This window comes from Salmo salar, chromosome 09 (genome assembly GCF_965601325.2).
Source record: "Salmo salar chromosome 09, fSalSal1, whole genome shotgun sequence".
NCBI classification, from domain to species: domain Eukaryota; kingdom Metazoa; phylum Chordata; class Actinopteri; order Salmoniformes; family Salmonidae; genus Salmo; species Salmo salar.
In genome coordinates this window covers 158,201,028-158,225,140 of record NC_138299.1, presented here as the reverse complement: position 1 = coordinate 158,225,140, position 24,113 = coordinate 158,201,028, and the positions used below count along the sequence as shown (strand labels likewise).

Sequence of the window (24,113 nt, the reverse complement as noted above, 5' to 3'; positions counted from 1 at the left end):
CTCTATATTCCTAGTAGATACTGTAACTCTCCTCTCTATATTCCTAGTAGATACTGTAACTCTCCTCTCTATATTCCTAGTAGATACTGTAACTCTCCTCTCTATATTCCTAGTAGATACTGTAACTCTCCTCTCTATATTCCTAGTAGATACTGTAACTCACCTCTCTATATTCCTAGTAGATACTGTAACTCACCTCTCTATATTCCTAGTAGATACTGTAACTCTCCTCTCTATATTCCTAGTAGATACTGTAACTCTCCTCTCTATATTCCTAGTAGATACTGTAACTCTCCTCTCTATATTCCTAGTAGATACTGTAACTCTCCTCTCTATATTCCTAGTAGATACTGTAACTCTCCTCTCCTCTCTATATTCCTAGTAGATACTGTAACTCACCTCTCTATATTCCTAGTAGATACTGTAACTCTCCTCTCTATATTCCTAGTAGATACTGTAACTCTCCTCTCTATATTCCTAGTAGATACTGTAACTCTCCTCTCTATATTCCTAGTAGATACTGTAACTCTCCTCTCTATATTCCTAGTAGATACTGTAACTCTCCTCTCTATATTCCTAGTAGATACTGTAACTCACCTCTCTATATTCCTAGTAGATACTGTAACTCTCCTCTCTATATTCCTAGTAGATACTGTAACTCTCCTCTCTATATTCCTAGTAGATACTGTAACTCCCTCTCTATATTCCTAGTAGATACTGTAACTCCCTCTCTATATTCCTAGTAGATACTGTAACTCTCCTCTCTATATTCCTAGTAGATACTGTAACTCCCTCTCTATATTCCTAGTAGATACTGTAACTCCCTCTCTATATTCCTAGTAGATACTGTAACTCTCCTCTCTATATTCCTAGTAGATACTGTAACTCACCTCTCTATATTCCTAGTAGATACTGTAACTCTCCTCTCTATATTCCTAGTAGATACTGTAACTCTCCTCTCTATATTCCTAGTAGATACTGTAACTCCTCCCTCTCTATATTCCTAGTAGATACTGTAACTCTCCTCTCTATATTCCTAGTAGATACTGTAACTCTCCTCTCTATATTCCTAGTAGATACTGTAACTCACCTCTCTATATTCCTAGTAGATACTGTAACTCTCCTCTCTATATTCCTAGTAGATACTGTAACTCACCTCTCTATATTCCTAGTAGATACTGTAACTCTCCTCTCTATATTCCTAGTAGATACTGTAACTCACCTCTCCTCTCTATATTCCTAGTAGATACTGTAACTCTCCTCTCTATATTCCTAGTAGATACTGTAACTCACCTCTCTATATTCCTAGTAGATACTGTAACTCACCTCTCCTCTCTATATTCCTAGTAGATACTGTAACTCTCCTCTCTATATTCCTAGTAGATACTGTAACTCACCTCTCTATATTCCTAGTAGATACTGTAACTCTCCTCTCTATATTCCTAGTAGATACTGTAACTCTCCTCTCTATATTCCTAGTAGATACTGTAACTCACCTCTCCTCTCTATATTCCTAGTAGATACTGTAACTCTCCTCTCTATATTCCTAGTAGATACTGTAACTCTCCTCTCTATATTCCTAGTAGATACTGTAACTCACCTCTCTATATTCCTAGTAGATACTGTAACTCTCCTCTCTATATTCCTAGTAGATACTGTAACTCTCCTCTCTATATTCCTAGTAGATACTGTAACTCACCTCTCTATATTCCTAGTAGATACTGTAACTCTCCTCTCTATATTCCTAGTAGATACTGTAACTCACCTCTCTATATTCCTAGTAGATACTGTAACTCTCCTCTCTATATTCCTAGTAGATACTGTAACTCACCTCTCTATATTCCTAGTAGATACTGTAACTCTCCTCTCTATATTCCTAGTAGATACTGTAACTCACCTCTCTATATTCCTAGTAGATACTGTAACTCTCCTCTCTATATTCCTAGTAGATACTGTAACTCACCTCTCTATATTCCTAGTAGATACTGTAACTATATTCCTAGTAGATACTGTAACTCTCCTCTCTATATTCCTAGTAGATACTGTAACTCTCCTCTCTATATTCCTAGTAGATACTGTAACTCTCCTCTCTATATTCCTAGTAGATACTGTAACTCTCCTCTCTATATTCCTAGTAGATACTGTAACTCACCTCTCTATATTCCTAGTAGATACTGTAACTCTCCTCTCTATATTCCTAGTAGATACTGTAACTCTCCTCTCTATATTCCTAGTAGATACTGTAACTCACCTCTCCTCTCTATATTCCTAGTAGATACTGTAACTCTCCTCTCTATATTCCTAGTAGATACTGTAACTCTCCTCTCTATATTCCTAGTAGATACTGTAACTCACCTCTCTATATTCCTAGTAGATACTGTAACTCACCTCTCTATATTCCTAGTAGATACTGTAACTCTCCTCTCTATATTCCTAGTAGATACTGTAACTCTCCTCTCTATATTCCTAGTAGATACTGTAACTCACCTCTCTATATTCCTAGTAGATACTGTAACTCTCCTCTCTATATTCCTAGTAGATACTGTAACTCACCTCTCTATATTCCTAGTAGATACTGTAACTCTCCTCTCTATATTCCTAGTAGATACTGTAACTCACCTCTCTATATTCCTAGTAGATACTGTAACTCACCTCTCTATATTCCTAGTAGATACTGTAACTCACCTCTCTATATTCCTAGTAGATACTGTAACTCTCCTCTCTATATTCCTAGTAGATACTGTAACTCACCTCTCTATATTCCTAGTAGATACTGTAACTCTCCTCTCCTCTCTATATTCCTAGTAGATACTGTAACTCCCTCTCTATATTCCTAGTAGATACTGTAACTCTCCTCTCTATATTCCTAGTAGATACTGTAACTCACCTCTCCTCTCTATATTCCTAGTAGATACTGTAACTCTCCTCTCCTCTCTATATTCCTAGTAGATACTGTAACTCACCTCTCTATATTCCTAGTAGATACTGTAACTCTCCTCTCTATATTCCTAGTAGATACTGTAACTCCCTCTCCTCTCTATATTCCTAGTAGATACTGTAACTCACCTCTCTATATTCCTAGTAGATACTGTAACTCTCCTCTCTATATTCCTAGTAGATACTGTAACTCTCCTCTCTATATTCCTAGTAGATACTGTAACTCACCTCTCCTCTCTATATTCCTAGTAGATACTGTAACTCTCCTCTCTATATTCCTAGTAGATACTGTAACTCACCTCTCTATATTCCTAGTAGATACTGTAACTCACCTCTCTATATTCCTAGTAGATACTGTAACTCTCCTCTCTATATTCCTAGTAGATACTGTAACTCTCCTCTCTATATTCCTAGTAGATACTGTAACTCTCCTCTCTATATTCCTAGTAGATACTGTAACTCACCTCTCTATATTCCTAGTAGATACTGTAACTCTCCTCTCTATATTCCTAGTAGATACTGTAACTCTCCTCTCTATATTCCTAGTAGATACTGTAACTCACCTCTCTATATTCCTAGTAGATACTGTAACTCACCTCTCCTCTCTATATTCCTAGTAGATACTGTAACTCACCTCTCCTCTCTATATTCCTAGTAGATACTGTAACTCACCTCTCTATATTCCTAGTAGATACTGTAACTCTCCTCTCTATATTCCTAGTAGATACTGTAACTCACCTCTCTATATTCCTAGTAGATACTGTAACTCTCCTCTCTATATTCCTAGTAGATACTGTAACTCACCTCTCTATATTCCTAGTAGATACTGTAACTCTCCTCTCTATATTCCTAGTAGATACTGTAACTCTCCTCTCTATATTCCTAGTAGATACTGTAACTCTCCTCTCTATATTCCTAGTAGATACTGTAACTCACCTCTCTATATTCCTAGTAGATACTGTAACTCCCCTCTCCCTCTCTATATTCCTAGTAGATACTGTAACTCTCCTCTCTATATTCCTAGTAGATACTGTAACTCACCTCTCTATATTCCTAGTAGATACTGTAACTCATCCTCTCTATATTCCTAGTAGATACTGTAACTCACCTCTCTATATTCCTAGTAGATACTGTAACTCACCTCTCTATATTCCTAGTAGATACTGTAACTCACCTCTCTCCTGTAGCTGCTCCCCCATATTCCTAGTAGATACTGTAACTCACCTCTCTATATTCCTAGTAGATACTGTAACTCTCCTCTCTATATTCCTAGTAGATACTGTAACTCACCTCTCTATATTCCTAGTAGATACTGTAACTCTCCTCTCTATATTCCTAGTAGATACTGTAACTCACCTCCCTCTCTATATTCCTAGTAGATACTGTAACTCCCTCTCTATATTCCTAGTAGATACTGTAACTCACCTCTCTATATTCCTAGTAGATACTGTAACTCTCCTCTCTATATTCCTAGTAGATACTGTAACTCACCTCTCTATATTCCTAGTAGATACTGTAACTCACCTCTCTATATTCCTAGTAGATACTGTAACTCACCTCTCTATATTCCTAGTAGATACTGTAACTCTCCTCTCTATATTCCTAGTAGATACTGTAACTCTCCTCTCTATATTCCTAGTAGATACTGTAACTCTCCTCTCTATATTCCTAGTAGATACTGTAACTCACCTCTCTATATTCCTAGTAGATACTGTAACTCTCCTCTCTATATTCCTAGTAGATACTGTAACTCACCTCTCCTCTCTATATTCCTAGTAGATACTGTAACTCTCCTCTCTATATTCCTAGTAGATACTGTAACTCTCCTCTCTATATTCCTAGTAGATACTGTAACTCACCTCTCTATATTCCTAGTAGATACTGTAACTCTCCTCTCTATATTCCTAGTAGATACTGTAACTCTCCTCTCTATATTCCTAGTAGATACTGTAACTCATCCTCTCTATATTCCTAGTAGATACTGTAACTCTCCTCTCTATATTCCTAGTAGATACTGTAACTCACCTCTCTATATTCCTAGTAGATACTGTAACTCTCCTCTCTATATTCCTAGTAGATACTGTAACTCTCCTCTCTATATTCCTAGTAGATACTGTAACTCTCCTCTCTATATTCCTAGTAGATACTGTAACTCTCCTCTCTATATTCCTAGTAGATACTGTAACTCTCCTCTCTATATTCCTAGTAGATACTGTAACTCTCCTCTCTATATTCCTAGTAGATACTGTAACTCTCCTCTCTATATTCCTAGTAGATACTGTAACTCACCTCTCTATATTCCTAGTAGATACTGTAACTCACCTCTCTATATTCCTAGTAGATACTGTAACTCTCCTCTATATTCCTAGTAGATACTGTAACTCACCTCTCTATATTCCTAGTAGATACTGTAACTCTCCTCTCTATATTCCTAGTAGATACTGTAACTCTCCTCTCTATATTCCTAGTAGATACTGTAACTCTCCTCTCTATATTCCTAGTAGATACTGTAACTCACCTCTCTATATTCCTAGTAGATACTGTAACTCACCTCTCTATATTCCTAGTAGATACTGTAACTCTCCTCTCTATATTCCTAGTAGATACTGTAACTCTCCTCTCTATATTCCTAGTAGATACTGTAACTCACCTCTCTATATTCCTAGTAGATACTGTAACTCTCCTCTCTATATTCCTAGTAGATACTGTAACTCTCCTCTCTATATTCCTAGTAGATACTGTAACTCTCCTCTCTATATTCCTAGTAGATACTGTAACTCACCTCTCTATATTCCTAGTAGATACTGTAACTCTCTCCTCTCTATATTCCTAGTAGATACTGTAACTCACCTCTCTATATTCCTAGTAGATACTGTAACTCTCCTCTCTATATTCCTAGTAGATACTGTAACTCTCCTCTCTATATTCCTAGTAGATACTGTAACTCTCCTCTCTATATTCCTAGTAGATACTGTAACTCTCCTCTCTATATTCCTAGTAGATACTGTAACTCTCCTCTCTATATTCCTAGTAGATACTGTAACTCACCTCTCTATATTCCTAGTAGATACTGTAACTCTCCTCTCTATATTCCTAGTAGATACTGTAACTCTCCTCTCTATATTCCTAGTAGATACTGTAACTCTCCTCTCTATATTCCTAGTAGATACTGTAACTCTCCTCTCTATATTCCTAGTAGATACTGTAACTCTCCTCTCTATATTCCTAGTAGATACTGTAACTCTCCTCTCTATATTCCTAGTAGATACTGTAACTCTCCTCTCTATATTCCTAGTAGATACTGTAACTCACCTCTCTATATTCCTAGTAGATACTGTAACTCACCTCTCTATATTCCTAGTAGATACTGTAACTCACCTCTCTATATTCCTAGTAGATACTGTAACTCTCCTCTCTATATTCCTAGTAGATACTGTAACTCTCCTCTCTATATTCCTAGTAGATACTGTAACTCACCTCTCTATATTCCTAGTAGATACTGTAACTCACCTCTCTATATTCCTAGTAGATACTGTAACTCACCTCTCTATATTCCTAGTAGATACTGTAACTCACCTCTCTATATTCCTAGTAGATACTGTAACTCACCTCTCTATATTCCTAGTAGATACTGTAACTCTCCTCTCTATATTCCTAGTAGATACTGTAACTCACCTCTCTATATTCCTAGTAGATACTGTAACTCACCTCTCTATATTCCTAGTAGATACTGTAACTCACCTCTCTATATTCCTAGTAGATACTGTAACTCACCTCTCTATATTCCTAGTAGATACTGTAACTCACCTCTCTATATTCCTAGTAGATACTGTAACTCACCTCTCTATATTCCTAGTAGATACTGTAACTCACCTCTCTATATTCCTAGTAGATACTGTAACTCACCTCTCTATATTCCTAGTAGATACTGTAACTCACCTCTCTATATTCCTAGTAGATACTGTAACTCACCTCTCTATATTCCTAGTAGATACTGTAACTCACCTCTCTATATTCCTAGTAGATACTGTAACTCACCTCTCTATATTCCTAGTAGATACTGTAACTCACCTCTCTATATTCCTAGTAGATACTGTAACTCACCTCTCTATATTCCTAGTAGATACTGTAACTCATCCTCTCTATATTCCTAGTAGATACTGTAACTCACCTCTCCTCTCTATATTCCTAGTAGATACTGTAACTCACCTCTCTATATTCCTAGTAGATACTGTAACTCACCTCTCTATATTCCTAGTAGATACTGTAACTCACCTCTCCTCTCATATTCCTAGTAGATACTGTAACTCATCCTCTCTATATTCCTAGTAGATACTGTAACTCACCTCTCCTCTCTATATTCCTAGTAGATACTGTAACTCACCTCTCTATATTCCTAGTAGATACTGTAACTCACCTCTCTATATTCCTAGTAGATACTGTAACTCACCTCTCTATATTCCTAGTAGATACTGTAACTCACCTCTCTATATTCCTAGTAGATACTGTAACTCACCTCTCTATATTCCTAGTAGATACTGTAACTCACCTCTCTATATTCCTAGTAGATACTGTAACTCTCCTCTCTATATTCCTAGTAGATACTGTAACTCTCCTCTCTATATTCCTAGTAGATACTGTAACTCACCTCTCTATATTCCTAGTAGATACTGTAACTCACCTCTCTATATTCCTAGTAGATACTGTAACTCACCTCTCTATATTCCTAGTAGATACTGTAACTCACCTCTCTATATTCCTAGTAGATACTGTAACTCACCTCTCTATATTCCTAGTAGATACTGTAACTCTCCTCTCTATATTCCTAGTAGATACTGTAACTCTCCTCTCTATATTCCTAGTAGATACTGTAACTCACCTCTCTATATTCCTAGTAGATACTGTAACTCACCTCTCTATATTCCTAGTAGATACTGTAACTCACCTCTCTATATTCCTAGTAGATACTGTAACTCACCTCTCTATATTCCTAGTAGATACTGTAACTCACCTCTCTATATTCCTAGTAGATACTGTAACTCACCTCTCTATATTCCTAGTAGATACTGTAACTCACCTCTCTATATTCCTAGTAGATACTGTAACTCTCCTCTCTATATTCCTAGTAGATACTGTAACTCTCCTCTCTATATTCCTAGTAGATACTGTAACTCTCCTCTCTATATTCCTAGTAGATACTGTAACTCACCTCTCTATATTCCTAGTAGATACTGTAACTCACCTCTCTATATTCCTAGTAGATACTGTAACTCACCTCTCTATATTCCTAGTAGATACTGTAACTCTCCTCTCTATATTCCTAGTAGATACTGTAACTCTCCTCTATATTCCTAGTAGATACTGTAACTCTCCCTCTATATTCCTAGTAGATACTGTAACTCACCTCTCTATATTCCTAGTAGATACTGTAACTCTCCTCTCTATATTCCTAGTAGATACTGTAACTCTCCTCTCTATATTCCTAGTAGATACTGTAACTCACCTCTCTATATTCCTAGTAGATACTGTAACTCTCCTCTCTATATTCCTAGTAGATACTGTAACTCTCCTCTCTATATTCCTAGTAGATACTGTAACTCTCCTCTCTATATTCCTAGTAGATACTGTAACTCTCCTCTCTATATTCCTAGTAGATACTGTAACTCTCCTCTCTATATTCCTAGTAGATACTGTAACTCTCCTCTCTATATTCCTAGTAGATACTGTAACTCTCCTCTCTATATTCCTAGTAGATACTGTAACTCTCCTCTCTATATTCCTAGTAGATACTGTAACTCTCCTCTCTATATTCCTAGTAGATACTGTAACTCACCTCTCTATATTCCTAGTAGATACTGTAACTCACCTCCTCTCTATATTCCTAGTAGATACTGTAACTCTCCTCTCTATATTCCTAGTAGATACTGTAACTCTCCTCTCTATATTCCTAGTAGATACTGTAACTCACCTCTCTATATTCCTAGTAGATACTGTAACTCTCCTCCCTCTCTATATTCCTAGTAGATACTGTAACTCTCCTCACCTCTCTATATTCCTAGTAGATACTGTAACTCTCCTCTCTATATTCCTAGTAGATACTGTAACTCTCCTCTCTATATTCCTAGTAGATACTGTAACTCTCCTCTCTATATTCCTAGTAGATACTGTAACTCTCCTCTCTATATTCCTAGTAGATACTGTAACTCTCCTCTCTATATTCCTAGTAGATACTGTAACTCACCTCTCTATATTCCTAGTAGATACTGTAACTCACCTCTCTATATTCCTAGTAGATACTGTAACTCCCTCTCATATTCCTAGTAGATACTGTAACTCCCTCTCTATATTCCTAGTAGATACTGTAACTCTCCTCTCTATATTCCTAGTAGATACTGTAACTCTCCTCTCTATATTCCTAGTAGATACTGTAACTCACCTCTCTATATTCCTAGTAGATACTGTAACTCTCCTCTCTATATTCCTAGTAGATACTGTAACTCTCCTCTCTATATTCCTAGTAGATACTGTAACTCACCTCTCTATATTCCTAGTAGATACTGTAACTCACCTCTCTATATTCCTAGTAGATACTGTAACTCACCTCTCTATATTCCTAGTAGATACTGTAACTCTCCTCTCTATATTCCTAGTAGATACTGTAACTCTCCTCTCTATATTCCTAGTAGATACTGTAACTCTCCTCTCTATATTCCTAGTAGATACTGTAACTCACCTCTCTATATTCCTAGTAGATACTGTAACTCACCTCTCTATATTCCTAGTAGATACTGTAACTCTCCTCTCTATATTCCTAGTAGATACTGTAACTCTCCTCTCTATATTCCTAGTAGATACTGTAACTCACCTCTCTATATTCCTAGTAGATACTGTAACTCACCTCTCTATATTCCTAGTAGATACTGTAACTCACCTCCTCTCTATATTCCTAGTAGATACTGTAACTCTCCTCTCTATATTCCTAGTAGATACTGTAACTCTCCTCTCTATATTCCTAGTAGATACTGTAACTCACCTCTCTATATTCCTAGTAGATACTGTAACTCACCTCTCTATATTCCTAGTAGATACTGTAACTCACCTCTCTATATTCCTAGTAGATACTGTAACTCACCTCTCTATATTCCTAGTAGATACTGTAACTCTCCTCTCTATATTCCTAGTAGATACTGTAACTCTCCTCTCTATATTCCTAGTAGATACTGTAACTCACCTCTCTATATTCCTAGTAGATACTGTAACTCACCTCTCTATATTCCTAGTAGATACTGTAACTCACCTCTCTATATTCCTAGTAGATACTGTAACTCACCTCTCTATATTCCTAGTAGATACTGTAACTCACCTCTCTATATTCCTAGTAGATACTGTAACTCACCTCTCCTCTCTATATTCCTAGTAGATACTGTAACTCTCCTCTCTATATTCCTAGTAGATACTGTAACTCTCCTCTCTATATTCCTAGTAGATACTGTAACTCACCTCTCTATATTCCTAGTAGATACTGTAACTCACCTCTCTATATTCCTAGTAGATACTGTAACTCACCTCTCTATATTCCTAGTAGATACTGTAACTCTCCTCTCTATATTCCTAGTAGATACTGTAACTCACCTCTCTATATTCCTAGTAGATACTGTAACTCTCCTCTATATTCCTAGTAGATACTGTAACTCTCCTCTATATTCCTAGTAGATACTGTAACTCACCTCTCTATATTCCTAGTAGATACTGTAACTCTCCTCTCTATATTCCTAGTAGATACTGTAACTCTCCTCTCTATATTCCTAGTAGATACTGTAACTCTCCTCTCTATATTCCTAGTAGATACTGTAACTCTCCTCTCTATATTCCTAGTAGATACTGTAACTCTCCTCTCTATATTCCTAGTAGATACTGTAACTCTCCTCTCTATATTCCTAGTAGATACTGTAACTCTCCTCTCTATATTCCTAGTAGATACTGTAACTCTCCTCTCTATATTCCTAGTAGATACTGTAACTCTCCTCTCTATATTCCTAGTAGATACTGTAACTCACCTCTCTATATTCCTAGTAGATACTGTAACTCACCTCTCTATATTCCTAGTAGATACTGTAACTCACCTCTCTATATTCCTAGTAGATACTGTAACTCACCTCTCCTCTCTATATTCCTAGTAGATACTGTAACTCTCCTCTCTATATTCCTAGTAGATACTGTAACTCTCCTCTCTATATTCCTAGTAGATACTGTAACTCTCCTCTCTATATTCCTAGTAGATACTGTAACTCACCTCTCTATATTCCTAGTAGATACTGTAACTCACCTCTCTATATTCCTAGTAGATACTGTAACTCACCTCTCTATATTCCTAGTAGATACTGTAACTCACCTCTCTATATTCCTAGTAGATACTGTAACTCACCTCTCCTCTCTATATTCCTAGTAGATACTGTAACTCTCCTCTCTATATTCCTAGTAGATACTGTAACTCTCCTCTCTATATTCCTAGTAGATACTGTAACTCACCTCTCTATATTCCTAGTAGATACTGTAACTCTCCTCTCTATATTCCTAGTAGATACTGTAACTCTCCTCTCTATATTCCTAGTAGATACTGTAACTCTCCTCTCTATATTCCTAGTAGATACTGTAACTCACCTCTCTATATTCCTAGTAGATACTGTAACTCACCTCTCTATATTCCTAGTAGATACTGTAACTCTCCTCACCTCTCTATATTCCTAGTAGATACTGTAACTCTCCTCTCTATATTCCTAGTAGATACTGTAACTCTCCTCTCTATATTCCTAGTAGATACTGTAACTCTCCTCTCTATATTCCTAGTAGATACTGTAACTCACCTCTCTATATTCCTAGTAGATACTGTAACTCACCTCTCTATATTCCTAGTAGATACTGTAACTCCCCTCTATATTCCTAGTAGATACTGTAACTCACCTCTCCTCTCTATATTCCTAGTAGATACTGTAACTCACCTCTCCTCTCTATATTCCTAGTAGATACTGTAACTCACCTCTCTATATTCCTAGTAGATACTGTAACTCACCTCTCCTCTCTATATTCCTAGTAGATACTGTAACTCTCCTCTCTATATTCCTAGTAGATACTGTAACTCACCTCTCTATATTCCTAGTAGATACTGTAACTCTCCTCTCTATATTCCTAGTAGATACTGTAACTCACCTCTCTATATTCCTAGTAGATACTGTAACTCACCTCTCTATATTCCTAGTAGATACTGTAACTCACCTCTCCTCTCTATATTCCTAGTAGATACTGTAACTCACCTCTCTATATTCCTAGTAGATACTGTAACTCACCTCTCTATATTCCTAGTAGATACTGTAACTCACCTCTCTATATTCCTAGTAGATACTGTAACTCACCTCTCCTCTCTATATTCCTAGTAGATACTGTAACTCTCCTCTCTATATTCCTAGTAGATACTGTAACTCTCCTCTCTATATTCCTAGTAGATACTGTAACTCACCTCTCTATATTCCTAGTAGATACTGTAACTCTCCTCTCTATATTCCTAGTAGATACTGTAACTCTCCTCTCTATATTCCTAGTAGATACTGTAACTCACCTCTCTATATTCCTAGTAGATACTGTAACTCACCTCTCTATATTCCTAGTAGATACTGTAACTCTCCTCTCTATATTCCTAGTAGATACTGTAACTCTCCTCTCTATATTCCTAGTAGATACTGTAACTCTCCTCTCTATATTCCTAGTAGATACTGTAACTCTCCTCTCTATATTCCTAGTAGATACTGTAACTCACCTCTCTATATTCCTAGTAGATACTGTAACTCACCTCTCTATATTCCTAGTAGATACTGTAACTCTCCTCTATATTCCTAGTAGATACTGTAACTCTCCTCTATATTCCTAGTAGATACTGTAACTCACCTCTCTATATTCCTAGTAGATACTGTAACTCTCCTCTCTATATTCCTAGTAGATACTGTAACTCTCCTCTCTATATTCCTAGTAGATTCTGTAACTCTCCTCTCTATATTCCTAGTAGATACTGTAACTCACCTCTCTATATTCCTAGTAGATACTGTAACTCTCCTCTCTATATTCCTAGTAGATACTGTAACTCTCCTCTCTATATTCCTAGTAGATACTGTAACTCTCCTCTCTATATTCCTAGTAGATACTGTAACTCTCCTCTCTATATTCCTAGTAGATACTGTAACTCACCTCTCCTCTCTATATTCCTAGTAGATACTGTAACTCACCTCTCCTCTCTATATTCCTAGTAGATACTGTAACTCTCCTCTCTATATTCCTAGTAGATACTGTAACTCTCCTCTCTATATTCCTAGTAGATACTGTAACTCACCTCTCTATATTCCTAGTAGATACTGTAACTCTCCTCTCTATATTCCTAGTAGATACTGTAACTCTCCTCTCTATATTCCTAGTAGATACTGTAACTCACCTCTCTATATTCCTAGTAGATACTGTAACTCACCTCTCTATATTCCTAGTAGATACTGTAACTCACCTCTCCTCTCTATATTCCTAGTAGATACTGTAACTCTCCTCTCTATATTCCTAGTAGATACTGTAACTCTCCTCTCTATATTCCTAGTAGATACTGTAACTCTCCTCTCTATATTCCTAGTAGATACTGTAACTCACCTCTCTATATTCCTAGTAGATACTGTAACTCACCTCTCTATATTCCTAGTAGATACTGTAACTCTCCTCTCTATATTCCTAGTAGATACTGTAACTCTCCTCTCTATATTCCTAGTAGATACTGTAACTCTCCTCTCTATATTCCTAGTAGATACTGTAACTCACCTCTCTATATTCGTAGTAGATACTGTAACTCACCTCTCTATATTCCTAGTAGATACTGTAACTCACCTCTCTATATTCCTAGTAGATACTGTAACTCACCTCTCTATATTCCTAGTAGATACTGTAACTCACCTCTCCTCTCTATATTCCTAGTAGATACTGTAACTCTCCTCTCTATATTCCTAGTAGATACTGTAACTCTCCTCTCTATATTCCTAGTAGATACTGTAACTCTCCTCACCTCTCTATATTCCTAGTAGATACTGTAACTCTCCTCTCTATATTCCTAGTAGATACTGTAACTCTCCTCTCTTATTCCTAGTAGATACTGTAACTCACCTCTCCTTCTCTGCATAGTCATTGTGGAGTTGGACTTGTTTCTCCTGGACCAGGTTCTCAGCCTGGTTCTTCAGGGACTGCTCATAGTCCCGGATCTTCTCCTTCAGCGCTTTAATAGTCACCTCTAGACCAGGAGAGAGACGGGGGTGAATACAGGAAAGAGGGAGAGATGATTTTTCTAGTCATGATGAAGTCCTTTAAAACCTGTTAGGGCTAGGGGGCAGCATTGACACGGCTGGATAAAAAACATACCCGATTTAATCTGGTTACCACTCCTACTCAGTAACTAGAATATGCATATACTTATTACATATGGATAGAAAACACCCTAAATTTTCTAAAACTGTTTGAATGGTGTCTGTGAGTATAACAGAACTCAAATGGCAGGTCAAAACCTGAGAGATTCCTTTACAGGAAGTGGCCTGTCTGACCATTTGTTGAACTTCTTTTCCATCTCTATCATTTACTAAGGATCTCTGCTCTAACGTGACACTTCCCACGTCGTCCATAGGCGCTCAGAGCCCGGGAAAAAACAGAATGTCGTCATTCCAGCCCCAGGCTGAAACACATTATCGCCTTTCTCAAGTGGCCGATCAAGAGACACTAGCTTATGCGCGTGACCCCGACCGCCCCCGCCTTTGGGATTTTTTCCTCTGTTTGCCGAAAAGGAGATTCCCTGTCGGAATATTATCGCTTTTCTACGAGAAAAATGTCGTAAAAATTTATTTTAAACAGCGGTTGACATGCTTCGAAGTACGGTAATGGAATACTTAGAATTTTATTGTCACGAATTGCGCCATGCGCGTGACACTTCTTTACTATTTCGGATAGTGTCTGGAACGCACGAACAAAACGCCGCTATTCGGATATAACGATGGATTATTTTGGACCAAACCAACATTTGTTATTGAAGTAGCAGTCCTGGGTGTGCATTCTGACGAAGACAACAAAAGGTAATCAAACTTTTATAATAGTAAATATGATTATGGTGAGTGCTAAACTTGCCAGGTGTCTAAATAGCGAGCCCGTGATGCCTGGGCTATGTACTTAGAATATTGCAAAATGTGCTTTCACCAAAAAGCTATTTTAAAATCGGACATATCGAGTGCATAGAGGAGGTCTGTATCTATAATTCTTAAAATAATTGTTATGCTTTTTGTGAACGTTTATCGTGAGTAATTTAGTAAAATGTTAGCGAATTCCCCGGAAGTTTGCGGGGGGTATGCTAGTTCTGAACGTCACATGCTAATGTAAAAAGCTGGTTTTTGATATAAATATGAACTTGATTGAACAAAACATGCATGTATTGTATAACATAATGTCCTAGGGTTGTCATCTGATGAAGATCATCAAAGGTGAGTGCTGCATTTAGCTGTCTTCTGGGTTTTGGTGACATTATATGCTGGCTTGAAAAATGGGTGTCTGATTATTTCTGGCTTGGTACTCTGCTGACATAATCTAATGTTTTGCTTTCGTTGTAAAGCCTTTTTGAAATCGGACAGTGTGGTTAGATTAACGAGAGTCTTATCTTTAAATGGCTGTAAAATAGTCATATGTTTGAGAAATTGAAGTAATAGGATTTTTAAGGTTTTGAAAATCGCGCCACAGGATAGCAGTGGCTGTTACGTAGGTGGGACGAATTCGTCCCGCCTAGCCTAGAGAGGTTAATAAAAGGAATATTACAAACACGATTCACCCCAGCTTGAAACGAAAAGGGGAATCAGGTGCTCATCCGAGGGATATCGGACCCCCTCCCCCCCAAAAAAACATTCTTTACTGCAGGACACTTCCACAGGTGATCATCCCCGCAGGACACTTCCACAGTTGAGCATCCCCGCAGGACACTTCCACAGGTGATCATCCCCGCAGGACACTTCCACAGGTGATCACCCCCGCAGGACACTTCCACAGGTGATCATCCCCGCAGGACACTTCCACAGGTGATCATCCCCGCAGGACACTTCCACAGGTGATCATCCCCGCAGGACACTTCCACAGGTGATCATCCCCGCAGGACACTTCCACAGGTGATCATCCCCGCAGGACACTTCCACAGGTGATCACCCCCGAAAATAAAGAAAAGGGAGCTCTGTTTCTGCAGAGAGCATCCCGACAATTACTGACGGAACATCAGGTTCACCTTCATCAGAGCAGCCTGTTCACGTCTCGTCAAATATCGGACGCTTTCTGCAGAAACCGAGTGCTCCTTTACACCACACTTCCTCTCTACAGTCTCTGCCTCCTGCACAAACCCTCCCCATCGTAACCAAGCTTCCTCGTCTGGCAACACACAGAGCAGACCTAACCTCTCCCGTTTCCTTTCTGCTGTCTCTTAAGAGTACATTAGTGACTGCATTCAGAGTAGATTCAACTTGATACCCCATACCCTCCCTGTGGGCTGTTGGTCTGTCTGCCCGCCTGCCCATCTGTCTGTCAGCCTGTCCGGCTGCCTCTCCGGCCGCCTGTCCCTGTGTGTGTGTGTGTGTGTGTGTGTGTGTGTGTGTGTGTGTGTGTGTGTGTGTGTGTGTGTGTGTGTGTGTGTGTGTGTGTGTGTGTGTGTAAAACCCAACACTACTGTAGTCCTTAAGATGGTCTGTGAGCTAAGAGCTGTGTATATTAGGGATATGGATCTGTGAGCTTCCACCAACAGCCTGGAGCTGTGCGTGCGTGTGTTCGTGCGTGTGTGTGTGCGTGTGTGTGTGTGCGCGTGTGAGTGTGTGTGTGCGCGTGTTCGTGCGTGGGTGTGTGTGCGTGTGTTCGTGCGTGCGCGCATGTGAGTGTATCTGGCGAGGATGACCTGAATACTCCAGCTGAACTGAATAACACAACCAGAAAGAGTCTATTTAATATGTAGATGTCTGAGGACAGAGGGATGTCTTTAAGAGAGAGTCTATTTAATATGTAGATGTCTGAGGACAGAGAGATGTCTTTAAGAGAGAGTCTATTTAATATGTAGATGTCTGAGGACAGAGGGATGTCTTTAAGAGAGAGTCTATTTAATATGTAGATGTCTGAGGACAGAGAGATGTCTTTAAGAGAGAGTCTATTTAATATGTAGATGTCTGAGGACAGAGAGATGTCTTTAAGAGTCTATTTAATATGTAGATGTCTGAGGACAGAGAGATGTCTTTAAGAGTCTATTTAATATGTAGATGTCTGAGGACAGAGGGATGTCTTTAAGAGAGAGTCTATTTAATATGTAGATGTCTGAGGTTCAGAGAGATGTCTTTAAGAGTCTATTTAATATGTAGATGTCTGAGGACAGAGAGATGTCTTTAAGAGAGAGTCTATTTAATATGTAGATGTCTGAGGACAGAGAGATGTCTTTAAGAGAGAGTCTATTTAATATGTAGATGTCTGAGGACAGAGGGATGTCTTTAAGAGTCTATTTAATATGTAGATGTCTGAGGTTCAGAGAGATGTCTTTAAGAGAGAGTCTATTTAATATGTAGATGTCTGAGGACAGAGAGATGTCTTTAAGAGAGAGTCTATTTAATATGTAGATGTCTGAGGACAGAGAGATGTCTTTAAGAGAGAGTCTATTTAATATGTAGATGTCTGAGGACAGAGAGATGTCTTTAAGAGAGAGTCTATTTAATATGTAGATGTCTGAGGACAGAGAGATGTCTTTAAGAGAGAGTCTATTTAATATGTAGATGTCTGAGGACAGAGAGATGTCTTTAAGAGAGAGTCTATTTAATATGTAGATGTCTGAGGACAGAGAGATGTCTTTAAGAGAGAGTCTATTTAATATGTAGATGTCTGAGGACAGAGAGATGTCTTTAAGAGAGAGTCTATTTAATATGTAGATGTCTGAGGTCAGAGAGATGTCTTTAAGAGAGAGTCTATTTAATATGTAGATGTCTGAGGTTCAGAGAGATGTCTTTAAGAGTCTACTTAATATGTAGATGTCTGAGGACAGAGGGATGTCTTTAAGAGTCTATTTAATATGTAGATGTCTGAGGACAGAGAGATGTCTTTAAGAGTCTATTTAATATGTAGATGTCTGAGGACAGAGAGATGTCTTTAAGAGAGAGTCTATTTAATATGTAGATGTCTGAGGTTCAGAGAGATGTCTTTAAGAGTCTATTTAATATGTAGATGTCTGAGGACAGAGAGATGTCTTTAAGAGAGAGTCTATTTAATATGTAGATGTCTGAGGACAGAGGGATGTCTTTAAGAGAGAGTCTATTTAATATGTAGATGTCTGAGGACAGAGAGATGTCTTTAAGAGAGAGTCTATTTAATATGTAGATGTCTGAGGACAGAGGGATGTCTTTAAGAGAGAGTCTATTTAATATGTAGATGTCTGAGGACAGAGAGATGTCTTTAAGAGTCTATTTAATATGTAGATGTCTGAGGACAGAGAGATGTCTTTAAGAGAGAGTCTATTTAATATGTAGATGTCTGAGGACAGAGAGATGTCTTTAAGAGTCTATTTAATATGTAGATGTCTGAGGACAGAGAGATGTCTTTAAGAGTCTATTTAATATGTAGATGTCTGAGGACAGAGGGATGTCTTTAAGAGAGAGTCTATTTAATATGTAGATGTCTGAGGTTCAGAGAGATGTCTTTAAGAGTCTATTTAATATGTAGATGTCTGAGGACAGAGAGATGTCTTTAAGAGAGAGTCTATTTAATATGTAGATGTCTGAGGACAGAGAGATGTCTTTAAGAGAGAGTCTATTTAATATGTAGATGTCTGAGGACAGAGGGATGTCTTTAAGAGTCTATTTAATATGTAGATGTCTGAGGTTCAGAGAGATGTCTTTAAGAGAGAGTCTATTTAATATGTAGATGTCTGAGGACAGAGAGATGTCTTTAAGAGAGAGTCTATTTAATATGTAGATGTCTGAGGACAGAGAGATGTCTTTAAGAGAGAGTCTATTTAATATGTAGATGTCTGAGGACAGAGAGATGTCTTTAAGAGAGAGTCTATTTAATATGTAGATGTCTGAGGACAGAGAGATGTCTTTAAGAGAGAGTCTATTTAATATGTAGATGTCTGAGGACAGAGAGATGTCTTTAAGAGAGAGTCTATTTAATATGTAGATGTCTGAGTACAGAGAGATGTCTTTAAGAGAGAGTCTATTTAATATGTAGATGTCTGAGGACAGAGAGATGTCTTTAAGAGAGAGTCTATTTAATATGTAGATGTCTGAGGTTCAGAGAGATGTCTTTAAGAGAGAGTCTATTTAATATGTAGATGTCTGAGGTTCAGAGAGATGTCTTTAAGAGTCTACTTAATATGTAGATGTCTGAGGACAGAGGGATGTCTTTAAGAGTCTATTTAATATGTAGATGTCTGAGGACAGAGAGATGTCTTTAAGAGTCTATTTAATATGTAGATGTCTGAGGACAGAGAGATGTCTTTAAGAGAGAGTCTATTTAATATGTAGATGTCTGAGGTTCAGAGAGATGTCTTTAAGAGTCTATTTAATATGTAGATGTCTGAGGACAGAGAGATGTCTTTAAGAGAGAGTCTATTTAATATGTAGATGTCTGAGGACAGAGGGATGTCTTTAAGAGTCTATTTAATATGTAGATGTCTGAGGACAGAGAGATGTCTTTAAGAGAGAGTCTATTTAATATGTAGATGTCTGAGATTCAGAGAGATGTCTTTAAGAGTCTATTTAATATGTAGATGTCTGAGGACAGAGAGATGTCTTTAAGAGAGAGTCTATTTAATATGTAGATGTCTGAGGACAGAGAGATGTCTTTAAGAGAGAGTCTATTTAATATGTAGATGTCTGAGGACAGAGAGATGTCTTTAAGAGAGAGTCTATTTAATATTTAGATGTCTGAGATTCAGAGAGATGTCTTTAAGAGTCTATTTAATATGTAGATGTCTGAGGACAGAGAGATGTCTTTAAGAGAGAGTCTATTTAATATTTAGATGTCTGAGATTCAGAGAGATGTCTTTAAGAGTCTATTTAATATGTAGATGTCCGAGGACAGAGAGATGTCTTTAAGAAAGTGAGACAAAGACAGAGCACTGCTGATCGTTGCCTTTGAGAGCTCTTAGCACTGTGAGTGAGTGAGTGAGTGAGTGAGTGAGTGAGTGAGTGAGTGAGTGAGTGAGTGAGTGAGTGAGTGAGTGTGTGTGTGTGTGTGTGTGTGTGTGTGTGTGTGATTGAAACTCCATTCTCCCAGCTCTGACACATAATCAATAGAGTTCTCTCAGAGACCTCTTACCCTGTCCTGGCTTAACACAACCTTAAACATTTAGGTTGCTGGGATCAATGTCCCCTGGGTTCTCTCTGAGTGTGTGTGTGGTTACACTGCATGTTTTGGGGTTGAAATATCCCCTTTCCATTCAGGGTGAGGGAATAGAAGAATCAATTGCAGAATAGGAAGTTGCCACTATTGAGCTGTTCCAATTCGCTCCCGCTGAGCTGTTCCAATTCGCTCCCGCTGAGCTGTTCCAATTCGCTCCCGCTGAGCTGTTCCAATTCGCTCCCGCTGAGCTGTTCCAATTCGCTCCCGCTGAGCTGTTCCAATTCGCTCCCGCTGAGCTGTTCCAATTCGCTCCCGCTGAGCTGTTCCAATTCGCTCCCGCTGAGCTGTTCCAATTCGCTCCCGCTGAGCTGTTCCAATTCCCTCCCGCTGAGCTGTTCCAATTAGCTCACGCTGAGCTGTTCCAATTCCCTCCCGCTGAGTTGTTCCAATTCCCTCCCGCTGAGTTGTTCCAATTCGCTCCCGCTGAGTTGTTCCAATTAGCTCACGCTGAGCTGTTCCAATTCCCTCCCGCTGAGCTGTTCCAAAAGACTCTCCTCCTCATTGTTCCTCTCTTCACTACTCCTCTAGTCATTCCTCTCTCTCCCCTCTACACATCCCTCTCTCCTCCCCATTCCTCTCTCTCCCCTCTACACATCCCTCTCTCCTTCCCATTCCTACCTCCCTCTCTCTCCCCTCTACACATCCCTCTCTCCCCTCCTCCCCATTCATCTCTCTCTCCCCTCTACACATCCCTCTCTCCTCCCCATTCATCTCTCTCTCCCCTCTACACATCCCTCTCTCCTTCCCATTCATCTCTCTCTCCCCTCTACACATCCCTCTCTCCTTCCCATTCATCTCTCTCTCCCCTCTACACATCCCTCTCTCCTTCCCATTCATCTCTCTCTCCCCTCTACACATCCCTCTCTCCTTCCCATTCATCTCTCTCTCCCCTCTACACATCCCTCTCTCCTTCCCATTCATCTCTCTCTCCCCTCTACACATCCCTCTCTCCTTCCCATTCATCTCTCTCTCCCCTCTACACATCCCTCTCTCCTTCCCATTCATCTCTCTCTCCCCTCTACACATCCCTCTCTCCTTCCCATTCATCTCTCTCTCCCCTCTACACATCCCTCTCTCCTCCCCATTCATCTCTCTCTCCCCTCTACACACCCCTCTCTCCTTCCCATTCATCTCTCTCTCCCCTCTACACATCCCTCTCTCCTTCCCATTCCTACCTCTCCCTCTCTCCCCTCTACACATCCCTCTCTCCTTCCCATTCCTACCTCTCCCTCTCTCCCCTCTACACATCCCTCCCTCCCTCCCTCCCATTCCTACCTCTCCCTCTCTCCCCTCTACACATCCCTCCCTCCCTCCCTCCCATTCCTACCTCCCTCTCTCCCCTCTACACATCCCTCTCTCCTTCCCATTCCTACCTCCCTCTCCCTCTCTCCCCTCTACACATCCCTCTCTTCTTCCCATTCCCCTCTCTCTCCCTCTAGACATCCCTCCCTCCCTCCCTCCAGCTGGATCCTTCAGTGTGTCCAGAGTATAATATAGAGAATATTCCATGACCACTACATGTCGTCTGACACACCGCTTTCCCTGACCAGATAAACTCTTTTCTCCCTCCAGTATATGTGTGTCTCACCCTGGTTCTTGACCTCTGTAAACTCTTTGTTGTAGTCCTCTAGAGTCTCTCGGAGTTTGAGGTTCTCCGTCTCGATGTCGTGCATCCGCTGGAGCTTCAGCTGTAACTGCTGACCCAACTCCAGCGCAGGGGCGGGGTCTGACAAAACACACACACACACACACACACTACGTTACACAAAGAGAGAGACAGAGGGAGCTAGCTAGCGTGGGGAGGCTAGCTGAGGAGAGACTAATTGGTCCTGTTGAGGAGAAACAGCAGAGATTAGATTAGATAGAGTCTCATCCTGGAATATACAAGGTCATCTGCTTTTGGACTAAAGAGCAGGAACCCAGACTTCAAAGAAATCAGAAATACAGACATTGTCAAAAAATATGGTATAGAGGAAACGGACACAGTAGCTGTCCTCTAGGTTACAGAGAGCTGGTAGTCCCATCCACCAAACTACCAGGTGGTAGAGAGGAGACAGACCCACTGGTGGTCCTCTAGGTTACAGAGAGCTGGTAGTCCCATCCACCAAACTACCAGGTGGTAGAGAGGAGACAGACCCACTGGTGGTCCTCTAGGTTACAGAGAGCTGGTAGTCCCATCCACCAAACTACCAGGTGGTAGAGAGGAGACAGACCCACTGGTGGTCCTCTAGGTTACAGAGAGCTGGTAGTCTCATCCACCAAACTACCAGGTGGTAGAGAGGAGACAGACCCACTGGTGGTCCTCTAGGTTACAGAGAGCTGGTAGTCTCATCCACCAAACTACCAGGTGGTATAGAGGAGACAGACCCACTGGTGGTCCTCTAGGTTACAGAGAGCTGGTAGTCTCATCCACCAAACTACCAGGTGGTAGAGAGGAGACAGACCCACTGGTGGTCCTCTAGGTTACAGAGAGCTGGTAGTCTCATCCACCAAACTACCAGGTGGTAGAGAGGAGACAGACCCACTGGTGGTCCTCTAGGTTACAGAGAGCTGGTAGTCTCATCCACCAAACTACCAGGTGGTAGAGAGGAGACAGACCCACTGGTGGTCCTCTAGGTTACAGAGAGCTGGTAGTCTCATCCACCAAACTACCAGGTGGTAGAGAGGAGACAGACCCACTGGTGGCCCTCTAGGTTACAGAGAGCTGGTAGTCTCATCCACCAAACTACCAGGTGGTAGAGAGGAGACAGACCCACTGGTGGTCCTCTAGGTTACAGAGAGCTGGTAGTCTCATCCACCAAACTACCAGGTGGTAGAGAGGAGACAGACCCACTGGTTGCCCTCTAGGTTACAGAGAGCTGGTAGTCCCATCCACCAAACTACCAGGTGGTAGAGAGGAGACAGACCCACTGGTGGTCCTCTAGGTTACAGAGAGCTGGTAGTCTCATCCACCAAACTACCAGGTGGTAGAGAGGAGACAGACCCACTGGTTGCCCTCTAGGTTACAGAGAGCTGGTAGTCCCATCCACCAAACTACCAGGTGGTAGAGAGGAGACAGACCCACTGGTGGTCCTCTAGGTTACAGAGAGCTGGTAGTCTCATCCACCAAACTACCAGGTGGTAGAGAGGAGACAGACCCACTGGTGGTCCTCTAGGTTACAGAGAGCTGGTAGTCTCATCCACCAAACTACCAGGTGGTAGAGAGGAGACAGACCCACTGGTGGTCCTCTAGGTTACAGAGAGCTGGTAGTCTCATCCACCAAACTACCAGGTGGTAGAGAGGAGACAGACCCACTGGTGGTCCTCTAGGTTACAGAGAGCTGGTAGTCTCATCCACCAAACTACCAGGTGGTAGAGAGGAGACAGACCCACTGGTGGTCCTCTAGGTTACAGAGAGCTGGTAGTCTCATCCACCAAACTACCAGGTGGTAGAGAGGAGACAGACCCACTGGTGGTCCTCTAGGTTACAGAGAGCTGGTAGTCCCATCCACCAAACTACCAGGTGGTAGAGAGGAGACAGACCCACTGGTTGCCCTCTAGGTTACAGAGAGCTGGTAGTCTCATCCACCAAACTACCAGGTGGTAGAGAGGAGACAGACCCACTGGTGGTCCTCTAGGTTACAGAGAGCTGGTAGTCTCATCCACCAAACTACCAGGTGGTAGAGAGGAGACAGACCCACTGGTGGTCCTCTAGGTTACAGAGAGCTGGTAGT

At 40.2% G+C, this 24,113-nt stretch overlaps 1 protein-coding gene across 6 annotated transcripts in view; it reads right to left on the bottom strand.

Moving 5' to 3' along the window:
• Positions 1-24,113, bottom strand: part of LOC106613316 (protein CASP) — a 203,785-nt gene that overhangs the window by 97,226 nt on the left and 82,446 nt on the right. For all 6 annotated transcript variants that reach the window (XM_082956495.1, XM_082956489.1, XM_082956490.1 and 3 more), the window contains exons 5-6: positions 21,989-22,126; positions 14,122-14,245 (exon numbers count right to left, since the gene is read on the bottom strand). In XM_082956495.1, coding sequence (XP_082812621.1) covers positions 14,122-14,245; positions 21,989-22,126 — 262 coding nt within the window. The remainder of the gene's footprint in view (positions 1-14,121; positions 14,246-21,988; positions 22,127-24,113) is intronic.